Genomic DNA, 15,830 nt, shown 5'->3' with positions numbered 1-15,830 from the left:
CCTCATCTGTTTTAGGCCCAAATATTTTCCTAAGGATTTTATTTTCAAATACTCTCAATTTATGTTCCTTTTGTTGTTGTAGAATATTTTTGCATGATTGTTTTGAGATATTGAGTGTCTGCTGTTTTACTTGTAATTATTTTCCTTTTTGTGTTGTGTATTTGACTATATTTTGTCCAAGTTCGTAGTATTTAGAATAATTGTTATTGACTTGTAGATGTAGGGAGTAATAATCCTTTGCAAGATGCCCTATACTTTAGTCTGAACATTATTCTTAGTGTTCACTTTTGAAGCCTTAGTATTCTGGTAGTATTATTAATGTAGAGGTAAATTAGGCTGAAATGTAGGCATTTTTCTGATAAATTATACTTACTTAGTTGTTTCAGCAGGTAGAAGTTGCATGATGGTTTACTGCTGATGATGTTAATTTGCTCTTCTTATGTACTACGTATGATGTAGCTTACTTGAGTAATTGGAATTTTCTACTGAAAAAAGGATTGCTTGTCTATTTTATTCCTATGTTGTTGAGTTTGTCCATAAGCAAGCCATGTTTTTACTCTATCCTATGCCTTGGAAGAATCTAGATATATTGTGTTTGCAGTTTTATGTTTCTCTAAGGTTTCAGCTATGTAGTTTCTTAAACTGTGCTATGGGTGTAACTATTGATTTCTCTTTCTGGATGCCATGTTGGTTTCTGTATTCCTCTTGCTGCTTGAATTTGACTTAGGTTGTTAGCTTTTCTTCTTAGATCTTTATTTGTTTATTTGTTCAGTATTTTTTTATTTTATTTGAATTTTAATTACTTTAATTTTACATTAACTAACATATTTTACAAGGAAATTGGTAGGGAAGGAAAGGAGTATATAGATCTTCCTCAGGGCAGGGACAGATGAAAGGCATGTGTTGCTGCAGCCATGAACATTCGGGTTTAAGAAGGCTAGAGAGTTAGTTAGTTATACATTAAATAAGCATAATATTTGGACTGTAAGTAGAGAGTATAACAAATGTACAATGCATTGTGCGAAAACTATGTCAACTTTGCATTATAAGCAGAAAATTAAACCAGTTTGCCTTAGAAATACATTTTAAGAATAGCCCAAAATAGCATGCGTAATAGAAAATTAAGAAAACTTTCTGATGCATAAAAGTACTGACTAGTGCTGAATGAATCAATTACTGTAAAATATTATTCTCTGATTCAAGTAATTTAACTGTAAACATCATCTTTTGTGTGTCGAAAATATAATTGTTAGTTGCACTGATAAGTACAAATATTAACTTTATACGCCTTCATACACTCCAAATAACATAACTTTGATATATAAATTAGTAACAATTTGTTAAAATTAAGTTAAACTGTAGAATTGTTTTCTTAAATAAATATGAAGTAGTAAAAATACTAAACAAATAATTCCTTCTTTTCCTATTTAAAAGATGCCAAACAGTGTAAACCAGTTGTTAGTGGCTAAATAACATAAAATTTGAAGGCAGTAACAATATTTTTTAAAAATACTGTTTTTTACCTAACTTTGTGAATTAAATACTAGTACATTTTGTCAAATTATAAATAAAATATACCTATTTCTTTGGTATTTGTACTAAAGTGAAGAAAATGTTACTAAAACTTGGCTAGTAGAGTAAATCTGAGAGTTTTAGCTTTATTTGTCCGTAACTGGATATAATTGTAACTTGTTAATCTCGCCAAACACAATCTTTACCTCAATTTTGGAAGCTAGCTGAACTTTAGCGTTTCGAATTACATATAGTGAAGGCCTCAATAGTGGAAAAATACACCCAGTCTGTAAAAAATTGGAAATGTTGTCTCCTTCTCTGTCGAACCAGACCAACAGTGTTCTCAATTGTTTCAATATATTTCTTAACATAACAAACTTTTTAAAAATGCAGGTAGCTTAGTGTGTATAGCGTAAGGATTTTAACCTATCTGTCCAGGGTTCGAGTCCCTGTCTGGCCGATTACAATTTTTAAATTTTGTCATCGGATCTTTTGCAACAGTAAGTCGTGAGTAAGCTTTTAAGTTTCTCAAATATCAGCATCTTTAGCTAACAGTACAGCATAACCAGTATTATTATGATAGAAAAGTTCTGGTGGTAGAACCTACACCTACTGTAATATCTCTGTGGTATTAACTGACATGCAGCCCATAACTTTTGGGATTGTTTCTCCTCCGTTACATTTCCTGGCCATTTACCTTTAGCGTCGCGATTAGCCTCAGAAGCAAAAAAAGCGAAATCTTATATTTGTTCTTTTTATATCTCTGAAACCACCTATACTATAGAACTACATTTAATGAATTTTGCAGTCCTCCTGTTTGATCTGTTAAATAATCCAGTCAATAAAAATATACTTGCATAGAAAAATCTGTTTTTCAGATACTTTAATCGGGTAATCTGCTTTTGCGTACTTCCTCAGAAATATACACAATCATAGTTCTTTATAAATTTAGCACCTGATATAGAATAAGTCGAAGTCTAGTTAGAGTTGGCCTGTAAGTGCTTCTGGTACAAGTAGTTACTTGAAAAAGCAAATATTGGTTGTGTAAAAAATAGCCTCCTTGTGAAACAATGAAAAATCAACCTCATTTCCTCGTAATATTAGCTGTAAGTGCTTCTTGCAGATTAACAAAGCTCTGGCGTGTGGTCCTACGCCACCTATAATCCTTTGTAAGGTTCGTGTTGTCCTATAAATTGTCGATATACATACTAAATCCCTAGTTACAGCCTAAGCTTTTAGTTTCAATCAGAGGATTTCAGTGTTCAGATAGTGATTGTAGCCTAGTGTAATAAACCAAATGGAAATAACCCAAGTGTTGATGCACCCAAAAAACCAGTAATACTTCAAAAATACCTTGAAAAAGGCTATAAGGCTAAATTATTCTTCTAGCATAGACAAAAAGTTTAGCAAATGGACCTATGGTTCATATAGTCAGTCGTGTGTGAACTTCGTCTTGTCCTGTGAATTGTCAATATATTGATAAATGGTTATATTTAAAAAAAGAAAAAAAACAATGTTGGTAAGCGTCCAGTTGTTGACCCCTCGGTAAAAGAATTTCAGTCTTTATAGACACACAATAATTTTCGTTACACTAAAAATTTGGCCTCGTATAAAGGTAGGGGAAAGTGGGGCAAAGCGAAATAAGGGGCAAAGTGAAATGATCGAATTGCCAAGCACACACGCAGCGCCATCTTTTGGTTTGCCGATGTATTGTCACCATCACGTACAGGTGCATCTCCCTCATAGGTGGTAGCACGCGACAACTTTTCCTCCGGCTTCAGTAACAAAGAAAGTGTTTGGAGCACATGGTCTTGTAATATTGGCGCCCTGCTCCGTTGCACACTGAGAGGTATGTATTTTGTTAACATTATTCTCTTGATATTTTTATCATTACTTATAAAGTCATGCATCATGTGGCAATGGCAAAATGTGTAAAGACGAAATAAATTAAATGCAAATAATTTATAAACCTGTACTGTGTGCCAGGGGCAAAATGAAAGGGGCAAAGAGAAATGTTATTCCACTTTGCCCCGGGCTACAGTTTATCGAAGTATCTAAATAGTAATGGTTAGATTTTAATACAATTCCAATAAAATTGTGTATTATTTATGTTACATCTTCTTGTTTCAGGCAAGATGGTACGTAATTACAAACGCACAACTAATCAGCAATCCTGGACAGAGGAGTCTATGGCTCTAGCTGTAACAGCTGTAAAAGATAATATGAGTTTCCAGAAGGCTGCTCACTCATTCGCCGTTCCTCTTGCCAAGCTGTACCGTCGAGTAAAACGAGATGGTAAGAGTTTCAATTTGTATTATTTAATACATTTTATTTTTGTAGAACTGCAGCTTATGGATATAGCCTAGTGCATTTTAGTGTGTAGGCTAATAAGTTTCTCATTGTTTAATTTAAATCAAATCGTATTGTGAATGAGCAGAAGGCCTAAGTAGGCTTAAGCAATTATGAAGACATTTATCCTCACTGTGATACCAACTTGAAAACATTAAAGGTGTGACCTAATTTGAAACAGTATTGGATTGAAAAAAGAAATAATGAATATATTAACTTTATTTTTATTACTTTATCTGCTATTAATTAACATTATTAAACAAATTATTGATAAAAGGCCTACATGTGATGAATAATGTAGCTAATAAAACTTATATTTTTCCCCCCATTTTTGACATCAGAAACTCAGCGTGGGGACCGCACCCAAGACTGTCGGATTTAGAGACTAGTTTCCTAACCACTGTGCCATGAAGCCTGCTGTGCAGCTCATAAATCCCAGCTGATTGGACTGTTAGTTTTTGATAAAAAATTAGCTCTTAACATTGTATAAATTGATTCATGAATGGTCAGTAGGCTATAAACATTCCATCCGTATTTGAAAGGACCTAGACGTGTGGACCTACACTGTAGCACAGGATAATGCTTGGAAACTTTTCAGTCTTGTTGTGAAAATTGAATTGTTATGAGTATAAAGAGAAATAAAGTAAACCAAAATAGACATATTTGAAGGTTCGAGTGACAAACGTAATTACATACAATAGGCTGATACTAATTGTATTAACACTTTTTTTTTCTTTATTGTAGTGGACGTTGACCAGTCATGTGAGAAACGACTAGGAAGATTCAGGACGATTTTCACAGAATCTCAGCAGGCAGAATTAGAGGAACATGTCATTCTTATGGAATCACGACTATTCGGACTCACGACGAAGGATCTTCGCTGCCTGGCGTTTCAGTATGCTGAGTGTAATAATATTGCACATCCATTCTCTAAGCAGTCTGGAATGGCTGGTGTAGACTGGCTGTATGGATTTTTGAAACGTCATCCTGCTTTAACATTTCGAACTCCAGAGTCTACTTCTCAAGCTAGAGCCTCATCTTTCAACAAGGTAACTGTAGCTAAATTTTTCGATCTCCTTACAGCACTGATGGACACCCACAAGTTTTCTCCTAGTCGCATTTATAATATCGACGAGACAGGTATGAGCACTGTTCCCAATAAAACTTCCAAGGTTATCAGTTTAAAGGGTAGGAGACAAGTTGGACAAATTTCATCAGCAGAAAGAGGAACAACAACAACTGCTGTGATCTGCTTTAGTGCAGCAGGATACTACATTCCACCTCTTCTTATTTTTCCACGTGTTAGAAATAATCCAGCCTTTTCCCATGGAACACCTCCAGATACGATTGTTCATTGCCACCCTTCAGGCTGGATGCAGACAGATATTTTTACAAAGTGGTTTGATCATTTCATCCATTGTACCAAACCTTCCGTTCATGATCCTGCACTCCTTATTCTCGATGGCCACGCGACCCACACAAAGAACCTTCAATTGGTCCTAAAGGCACGCGACAACCACGTGCATATCCTGTGTATCCCTCCTCACACGAGTCATAAACCCCAACCTCTAGATGTTGCCTTCATGGGCCCATTAGGCACATTTTATTCTCAGGAATGTGCAACGTGGCTACGTAATCACCCAGGAAAGGTAGTCTCTATAACTGAAGTTGGTGAACTATTTGGGAAAGCGTACATGAAGGCAGCCACCACAGTGACCGCAGTAAATGGATTCAGGTCAACTGGAATCTGTCCTTCTGACCCCAACATCTTTCCGGAAGAGGCTTTTGTAGCTGCAGAAACGACGAACAGACCACCTCCAGGTGAGGATGATGTAATTCCAAACCAATCGGCAGTTCCAGGAGAGGCATCAGCTGGTCCATCAGGAGTAGGAGTACAAATAGTTCGCGATGAGCTAAAAGTTCGTCCATTTGACGTCCTAACGGTACAGCCACAACCTAGCACTTCATCAAAAGTGTGTAAACAGGTGAGCCCTAAGGACATCTTGCCTTTGCCTGCAATGATAAGAGACAACGTTATCCGAAAAACATCGAGAAAGACAGGAGTGACAGCAGTTTTGACTTCTAGTTCATAACTCTTCAGCTACAGGAAACAGCAAAGATTCATCATGTAAGAACAGGCCAGCACGTAAACAATTGTTTGGGGGTCGAGCTCTAAGCAAGCGTAAGAACAAAAAACCAAAACTACCAGTAGGCCTAGATGATGAATCTTCTGATGAGAGTGACGAAGAAGAGTGCATGTTTTGTAGTGAGCCCTTTTCAAGATCGAAGCCAGGTGAGGGATGGATCACGTGCTCCAAGTGCAAGAAATGGGCTCATGAGGAATGCACAACATTTGATAATGAGATTGATGATGAAAAACATTACATTTGTGACAATTGTAACACATAATTAATTGTAATGTTTCACAATTGGTGTATTTCACTTTGCCCCAGTTAGTTTTTCACTTTGCCCCATATATGGGGCAAAGTGAAATTCTTGCAGTGTTTATAAATATTGTATGTCTTTCCTAAAGCAAAGATGGCTACATCTCATTGTTTTTATTATATGTAGCCAACATATGTAGGTATTACACTGTGTATTTAGATTTGTTATTTCTGTAATTACATGCGTTTCAAATATTATTATTTGTTAGCTATTTCACTTTGCCCCACCTTCCCCTAAATAGTCGAAATGATAAACATTTCGTGTACTTTATCCAGTAAGGCTTAGCTAGAAATACAATAACAGCGTTACAGACATAAAAATTAAGCAAGGTTTGATATTCTAGTGGCACATAATAAATATAAAATATCCTTTAAAATACTCTGACAAATAGTTGTGGGTTATCTGAGATCAAAATTTTCAAGCCATCTCTCCTGCATAAATAGGCTCTAGAATTCACTAAGCCTCAAAATAATATTGGGTACATAAAATAAAAAGCAGATGGAGAGTGATGCTGATCGCATCATCTCCAAACAGCAAAAACAAAAGTATATGGATGGAGCCCTACCTGATATATTTAGGAAACTTTACCTAGTATAAAAGTAACAAAATACTCAGCAAACTCTAAAATAAACAAACGTTCCTACGTAGCAGGCGTAACCTGACCTAAATAAATACATATAGAAATACAGAACCAAAAATAGCATAGTGGAAATCAGTAAACCCAAATAATAATAATAATAATAATAATAATAATAATAATATATTCTGTGGCTTACATTTTAGCTAAAAGTACTTTTTATTTAGTGATTTTGAAAAGATTTAAGTAAATACTAAACTCTAAGTTAAAAATTTGTAAATGCATATATGATACAAAACAAAATAAATAAAAATTAATACATACCCTGCAAAAAAAAACAGTAAAAAAGTTGAAAACATCTCTTTGTGCATCCAAAATATAATAATAAATCCTTCCTGACTGGATTAAATTGTGTTATTTGAATAATATTAAGCCTAAACTTGTAAAATAAAAGGGTAGAACTTGACGAAACACACTTCATGTGTACAAAATTTAATTCAAACCACATCTAAATTGTGTTATTTGAGTGGAAAGAAACCTAAACTTGGAAAAAATCTCTCTCTCTCTCTCTCTCTCTCTCTCTCTTTCTCTCTCTCTGTGTGTGCGTGTGTGTGATGGTGGATGGGTGTGTGTGTGTGTGTGTGTGTCTGTGTGTGTGTCTGTGTAAGTGTGTGTGTGTCCAAAATGTAATAAAAAACACGTTCAAATCGTGTTATTTGAGTAAATATTAGAATAAACTTGTCAAATAAACAGATAAAAGTTGAGAACACACACTTTGTGTGTCGAAAATATACCTAAAACTCTTTCCTGAATAGTATAAATAGTGTTATTTTGGTAAAAAAATTAACATAAAGTTGTAAAATAATAAGTTACAAATAAAAGAAGTGTCTGCTAGTCCAAAATTTAATAAACAATGTTGCCGGAATAAATTAAATTGTATTATTAGAGTAAAAAATAAGCCTGAACTTGTAAATAATAAGTTAAAAGTTGAAAATCTCTCTTTGTAAATGCACAATAAAATAAACACTTCTGTCTGAATAGCTTAAATTGTGTTATTTGAGTAATAATAAGCCTAAACTTGTGAAATAAGCAGATAGAAGTTGAGAACACACACTTTGTGTGTAGAAAATGCAACTAAAAGTCTTTCCTGAACAGATTGAATTGTATTATTTTGGTAATAATAAGCCTAAACTTGTGAAATAAACAGATAGAAGTTGAGATCACACACTTTGTGTGTCGAAAATATAACTAAAAGTCTTCCTGAACAGATTGAATTGTATTATTTTGGTAATAATAAGGATAAGCTGGGAAAATGTTTGACATAAAGTCCAAGTTTGGTAAAAAATATCTTTGTGAGTCCAAAATTTAATAAAAAATGTTGCCTGAATAGTATAAATAGTGTTATTTTGATAAAAAATTAACATAAAGTTGTAAAAGATTTGACATAAAGTCAAAGTTTTGTAAAAAATGTCTTTGTGAGTCCAAAATTTGATGAAAAAAATGTTGCCTGAATAGTATAAATAGTGTTATTTTGGTAAAAATTAACATAAAGTTGTAAAATAATAAGTTAAAAGTTGAAAAAAAATGTCTTTGTGAGTCCAAAATTTAATAAAAAATGTTGCTTGAATAGTACAAATAGTGTTATTTTGGTAAAAAATTAACTTAAAGTTGTAAAATAATAAATTAAAAGTTGAAAAAAATGTCTTTGTGAATCCAAAATTTAATGAAAAAATGTTGCCTGAATAGTACAAATAGTGTTATTTTGGTAAAAAATTAACATAAAGTTGTAAAATAATAAGTTAAAAATTGAAAAATGTTTTTGTGAGTCCAAAATTTAATAAAAAATGTTGCTTGAATAGTACAAATAGTGTTATTTTGATAAAAAATTAACATAAAGTTGTAAAAGATTTGACATAAAGTCAAAGTTTGGTAAAAAATAAACTCAAAATTAAGTTAAATAGCACACAGTAACATACATTTACTACCTAAATCAATAATCAAAGGGTCCTAGGTTCGTTACCCCGTGATAAAAGCAAATGGTGAAAACTGTAGGCCCCGTCCCTAATAGCTCTCCCTTCTTCCTAGTACATATAATAAACCCCTACGCTTCGTTCTCCTTGTTCAAAGTAAAGTTCTCGCTCCAATCTAATTGGGTATCCAAAAACCTGCGCTAAAGCGTCCTGTGCCTTGAAGGCAAACCTGAGCGGAATATTAATTGGCGGCGGAAACCGGTTCTACAAGCGACGCATAGCTTCAGAGATTTGACCCTTGCTGCGCATTCTCAGACATCCTTTGTTGTCTGGTTGAATCCCTCCCCTGCCCTACGGCATTGCATACCTTTCTCCTGTTCTTGCGTACTGGTTAACCTTGAAAAAACCGGTTCTGATTGGTCAATCGGGTTCTCGCGTTCTTTCTTTGTTCTGACGTTGTGACGTCATTTGACCTTGAACGCACTTCCCCCAAATTCCTTTCTCCTCTACCTGCGCGGAGTTCACCCTTGTCTGTCTGGCGTGTCGTACCTTCGTCTTTCATAACATATAACATTAAAACATAGTACTAATTAATAATATTACATATCGCGGGTTCGAGTACCGGGACCGTCTTCTTTCGTAATTGGACCTGTACCTACAGCCATTACCACTGTTCATAGCGGTTCATAAACCATAGAAAACTTATTTTCAATACTATAAACATTAATATTAACATTTTATACATTACATACTTTGCAGTAATGAATATAAAACCATATGCATAGCGTTTAGTACCTCTAATTACCTTCTATATACATATTTTTCATAAAATAAATAAATATATATTTATAAAAAGTTATAAACATGCAAATACATAAATGTAAAGTACTCTAAGTACTTGCTAATGAATTCTAAGTACATGCGAATTAGTTCTAAGTACGTGCAAATTAGTTATAAGTACATACAAATGAATTGCGAATATTAAATAGCGACAGCCACTGGCGGGGATCAATACTACTACTCTCTCTTTATACATACAACAACTTCTCAATAATATCCTACGAAGTGATATATGAAAATGTTGTATAGCATTATTGAAATAGTAATCCTGAGATACTATTTTTCGAAATCCAAGGTTTGCATAAGTTGCTATTGATAATTACTCATTTGCGCAGATGAGGAAGTTCATTGATAATTTATTTACCAAGTGGATTTAAAGATTTAGTCTATGTATGGAGGTTCGTAGTAACTAACTAACAAGCAATATTATATTAAATTGTGTTTGTCTCTCCCTTTCTCTGCATAATCTAGATTCCTCTTTCTCTAGATATGAGTGGGGGTGAGAGATAAAGGAAAGGGAGAAGAAAGACAGTGATCCTTATTCTCCCTTTACTCTTCCTCTTCTTTACTTTTTTACTTTCTTCACTTCTCTTGGTCCCTTTCCTCTAGGGATGGGCGATATTCGAAATTGGATATCGCGATATATCGTCAAGAAAATATCGTCACAGACGATACGATACGATATTTTTTCTGTATCGTGGTATCGGCGGTATATCGTCTCCACGATATATATCGTCAAATATCGTTGACGATATATCGCCAACACGATACATATCGTCAAAATATCTAACGATATATCGCCGACGCGATACATATCGCCAAAATATCGTGACGATATATCGTCTAGTTGATATCGCCTGGACGATATACCGCATAACACTACTTTCCTCCCTCCCTCCCTCCCTCCCTCTTTCTGTCCCTCGAGAGAGGGGCAGTGACGGCGCCAGCCTGAAATAAGTCGGGGGCCACAGATTTCAAATTCAAATTCTCGGTAGCTAAGTAATACAGGCTAAAAGGTATTTACTTAATACTTTACTACGGAATAATTTTACCAGTGACATATTTTACAATCAGATCCAAAGATAAAATACTGAGACGTTGCATTTGGTCTCATCATATACAAAAATACTTTTAGGCAAGAATCTTTCATCTAAAATAAAATGCCTTAATTATATTTATTTCTTTCCCTAAGCCATTATTGAGTGGAAAAATATGGCAGACTTAATATTCATATGGACAGTACAAAATACACCATAAAAACTACACTCATTATCAACTCACTGGATATAGCTCTACGTGTGTAAATACTGCACGTAACACGATTTCTATGTGAAGAGTGTGAGTACCTTTTTGCTAAAATGAGAAAATGAACCACGGCAAGAAACTGAGATAAGATACGTCTGTATTTATGGGCAGCTACAACCTAGTTTAAATCCAAAGATTTTGCAAGATCTTCCTCAAAGGACAGAATAGATGGACCACTCAACCTCTCGTTACCAATTCGATTACGAAGGCAACACTTGATTTGCCGTAAGCACCAGTAGATGGGGTATGCAAATTTCAATAATAAAAAGTTTATAAAGCTCGTAAAAGGCAATTTTAAATGTTTCAACCATTGCAAGCAGCTGTTGAAAGGTCTTTCTGCCTCATAGTGTGCCATAACTCTAAACTGTACAAATTACAACAGTTGGAAGGGGCGAAAGATTGTAACTTTTCGTGCTTTAGAAAAACGAAACTAACTAAAGTAGACATCAAATAAACAATACCATCCTTGACTAGAAAGTGTGCCAATGAAATATATTACGTTTTGTTGTTCAACGACTGGAATTCAGAGCTTAGGGCTAAAAATAGGGAGGATGCGAGATGGTCCACATAGATGGTGCCACTCTCAGGGAACAAACCTATTTTCACTGCAAATTCACCTCCACTAGGAGACAAATAATACATTGACATAAAGCAATGAATATAGTTGCAACTCTTGAACTGGGTATTTTGATTGGAGAAAATGACTGCTGAAGATTATAATTTTATTTCAGAATATAGTATGCATAAATACTGCTCAGAATTCGATCAATAGTTTTAGATGTGCTTTAAAGATTAATTCTCCTACACGGAATTAAAATTGTCCACTATTAAGGTACTGTAGAATTATTTTCGAACCCCACAAATGATAATTAACATGTAGGACTAGGAATGCGAGCAATAAAATTGCTCAAGCGTGCTGATTTACGCACTGTATTGGAATAATTAGTTGATTGGATTTATATTAAGATTCACTGTATGCACAGCGGATAATCGGGCTGCAGATTCTAGTAGAATCTAAACCACTTAATAATATGTTACCTCTACCGGGGATCGAACCCAGGACCGCATGATATGAAGGTAGCAGTTACTAACCGGGCTGGGAGCCCAATTTTAATCTTTACAATTTTTGGCATTTAAGAATTAAGTAGTTTGTGTACTCTTTTGTTATTTCTCTTATAGTCTACGGTTGTTATAAGCATAAAAACAGAGTTTTTCGTTGTGACGTTTCAGGAGAACACACACTCCCTTCATCAAATATTAATTTTTAGTTTAGTTATGAAAAAATAAAAATTAATGTCTGATGAAGGGAGCGTGTTGTCTCCTGAAACGTCACAACTGTGTTTTTATGCTTGTAACAACCGAAGGCTACAAGAGAAATAATTCTACAATGCAAGCAATGCGTACATACAAGAAAAATTATTACTCTTTTGTTTCTTTAACATTGTATTTCTCCCTCTGGAATATTTGCAGCGATAAGGATAGATATAACGATAAAACCAATGAAAGACCATCCCTAACACTCATGCAATTGTCGGTACTCCAATGAGAAACTAACAAACATAAAATAAACATAACGGTTTCTTTAAATTTTTAACGTCGTCCTACCTATAAAAATTAATTTGTCACACCTGTTAGACCTATTCCGAAATATAGTGACATGATTTATGGAGGCTCATAACTGTACACATTTAGCTGTACAAGCAAAGAACAAACTCACAACCACTGAATACGTCCAGTCAGCAGATTTCGCAGCAACTATGGCGACTCATGATTAGACAATTACTTATAGTATAAAATGATCAGTGGCCACTGTTAACCAGGCATATCTGCAGCAAATCCCCCCCCCCTTGATTTTAGAACAGATCCTGATAAAGTAACAGTGCAATATAACCGAACTAGAAAATATACTTGAACATTGTACCTTCCCCAATAGACGTTTTATAATGTAAACTTCTACTTTTTACGAAAAAATCTAGGGGCTACAAAGGGGAGGCTGAGACCTGTTTTGAGGGGTGCTTCAGCCCATACTAGCCTCCATGTAGCGCCGTCCCTGGAGAAGGGGAGAGATTGATTGATAGATTGAGTTGCTGAGTTAGAAATAAAACAAGGAAGAGAAAGGAACAAAGAAATAGAGAGAGAAATAGGAACATAGAATAGAATAAAGAAATAGAGAATGTACTTACTCATACTGACGTTGAATGGCCCCTTTCCGTACATGGGGAACATAGCGACTCTTCCGTCGAACTTATAGTCACCCACTATGTCGACGAACGGGTACTTGACATCCACCTCCAAATGCATGTTGCCCTCTTTATCAAAGTTCACCCTGAAACAAGATGGAGATTGTGACGAAGATGGATGATGCCCAGCAATCTCGTAGTATAAATATGACGTGTTACGGATATTTCAGGCGAACTTGACACAGGTTGATTTTTCTGTTATTGTTGGATCATGTACATTTAAAACTGCGGGAGCTCATGCAACGTCTGACAGGAATCTACTTACCCTCTAATACTCCGAAATTTGCTTTAGAATAGAGCAGTGCACGAGCAACGAGATAGATATGAATATCTTTTAAACAGCTCGGAACTTCCGAGTTCTCTCCTAATATCCGCAACGCGTCATACTTTCCATTATTTTTTTATATTCCCTTGATACTCAGGCATCGTCATGTTGTGTGTGTTTTGTAATTTGTGACACTAAATGAAAAGTAAATTGTATTTATGTTGTATCGTCGTTACCCATTCTTATACATACCTTTGAGATAATTCAGAAATAAAGAAAGGTAAAATAAATATAGTGTTTCGAAAAAAATAGAACTACATTAATGATAAATATTATATTGAATTATACACAGGTAAAAAGTATGTTTTGAATAACAAGAAAATAGTTTCCGGAACAAAACATCTGTTAAAATAATTGATAACCAAATGATTGTGCACTAACACCAAATTCTTGTAGTAATTGTACACATTTGTTCAGAGTTACCTTAGAATTTGCTCTAAATTACAAAATTTAGTAAAAGCTAACAATTTTTTTGTTGAGAAAGCTTAATTCAAACAAATACGATTTTTTCAGTCTAGTATTTACAGGGAAAGTAAACACGTAATGTAATTTTTGCTGAATTTTCCATTATATTGTTAAATTTTTGTATACTTGAAAGTTTTAAAAATCAAGTTTTCAATGTGGATTTTGGAACAGGGCTTCACCGTGATTTCTAGGCACACTTGGAGTCCCTATGATGAGTGACGTCAGTCGTCATCAAGGAATTCTAAGGTGTAGTGCACCACTGAGATCATCTAAGGAGGAATAGTTACGATTCCTTGAATGGCGTTTTTAAAGAACGAAAATTGATTTCCTCTTACCTAGCATATCTGATATCGATGTTCTTGATTCCGTAAGTGTTGCTATTCTTCGCTACCACCTTCGACGTTATGGGTCCTCGTTGATAGGTCAAGCTCATTTCAGGAACGTACCACGGGTCCAGAGGATATATGCCCAATCGACGGTCACCTTGAAGATAATTAAATTTAATTAAAACATTTTGGCATTCCGTGTGATCCTAAACATATGAAGAGCGAATGTACGAGGGACATTCCGAAAGTAAGTTTCGTCATTTTTTTCACAGGGAAGATGTATTACAAAGTGAGAAAACACATTGCCATAACAAAAGACAATCTTTCCTGAATTCACGACAGGAGGAGCGACAGCAAAGGAGCGATGGCGCATGCGCAGAGTGCCGAAGTATAGAGATAAGCAGCAGACCGACGTGCCTGAGCACATTCGAGTGCAAACCAGTATGGCAGAAAGATGTGTGCTGGAAACGTGGTCGCAAATGGAACACGCTATTGCCACACACTAAGCAAACTGAAGTCTGCCATTCGACGTAAGAGACCAGGGCTCTTAAGTCGAGTTTTTTTTCCTTGGACGACAATGCAAGACTCCACACAGCAAGGGCCACTGCAGAACACATTTATCGTCTGGAATGGGAGAGATTGAATCACCCGGCCTACAGCCCCGATCTTGCCTCATTAGACTTCCACCTTTTTCCTGAGTTGAAGTCAGCACTATCGGGACGTCACTTCGGAAGCAACGAAGAGGTGCAACAGGCTGTGAAGAACTTCCTTAAATCACTGGGTACCGATTTTTACCAGGAGGATTTCTTGAAATTGATTTCCCGGTACAACAAATGTATCAATGTCGGTGGTGACTATGTGGAAAAATAGCCAAAAGATTGTATTTTGTTATGACATTGTATTCTTCTGTTTGTAATAAAGCTTCCCTGTGAAAGAAAATGACGAAACTTACTTTCGGAACGTCCCTCGTATATACATATTTTAAATTGATCAAATGCTCATCGAATGGCTTGTTTTTAGTCAAATCAACGTTCACCATGTGTATGATTTGAAATTGAGAGAGCCAGTCTTATGGTTAAGAACAATTTAAATTTTCTTATTAGAGTTTGTTAATTATTTCTCAAGCTCTATATTGAATAGAAAACATTATTAATAGGGTTTTTAATTTAATTTTTAGTCTGATAATAAGATAATACTTTTCTTACAGAAAAATTGTTTTGTACTTTTAATATGAAGGTCAAATGTGCATGTAATTTTTACATACGTGTGTTTATTTTTTCATGTCATCCATTTAGTTGCTATGATCAATCTAGAATATTTATCAAGTTAACTAACATTACGTTACTAACCATCGAGAGTTATATTCAAGTTGTGTGTGTGTGTGTGTGCGCGCGCGTGAAACTTGATTTTTTCACTATTCCGGAAATAGTTCCTTTAAGTTGCATGGTAATTGTGTACTACAATAAGATGAAGAGT

The 15,830-nt window shown here is 35.0% G+C and overlaps 1 protein-coding gene across 1 annotated transcript in view; it reads right to left on the bottom strand.

Annotated features, from left to right (window-relative positions):
• LOC145994260 (protein takeout-like) overlaps positions 1-15,830 on the bottom strand; it is a 37,536-nt gene that overhangs the window by 9,679 nt on the left and 12,027 nt on the right. Inside the window, exons 3-4 of the mRNA XM_083130365.1 lie at positions 14,364-14,511; positions 13,182-13,324 (exon numbers count right to left, since the gene is read on the bottom strand). Coding sequence (XP_082986491.1) covers positions 13,182-13,324; positions 14,364-14,511 — 291 coding nt within the window. The remainder of the gene's footprint in view (positions 1-13,181; positions 13,325-14,363; positions 14,512-15,830) is intronic.

The sequence above is a fragment of the Lepisma saccharinum genome, chromosome 10 (genome assembly GCF_977018435.1).
Source record: "Lepisma saccharinum chromosome 10, izLepSacc3.1, whole genome shotgun sequence".
NCBI classification, from domain to species: domain Eukaryota; kingdom Metazoa; phylum Arthropoda; class Insecta; order Zygentoma; family Lepismatidae; genus Lepisma; species Lepisma saccharinum.
Note: the sequence above shows the minus strand (reverse complement) of the source record. Positions and strands in the feature narration are given on the sequence as shown.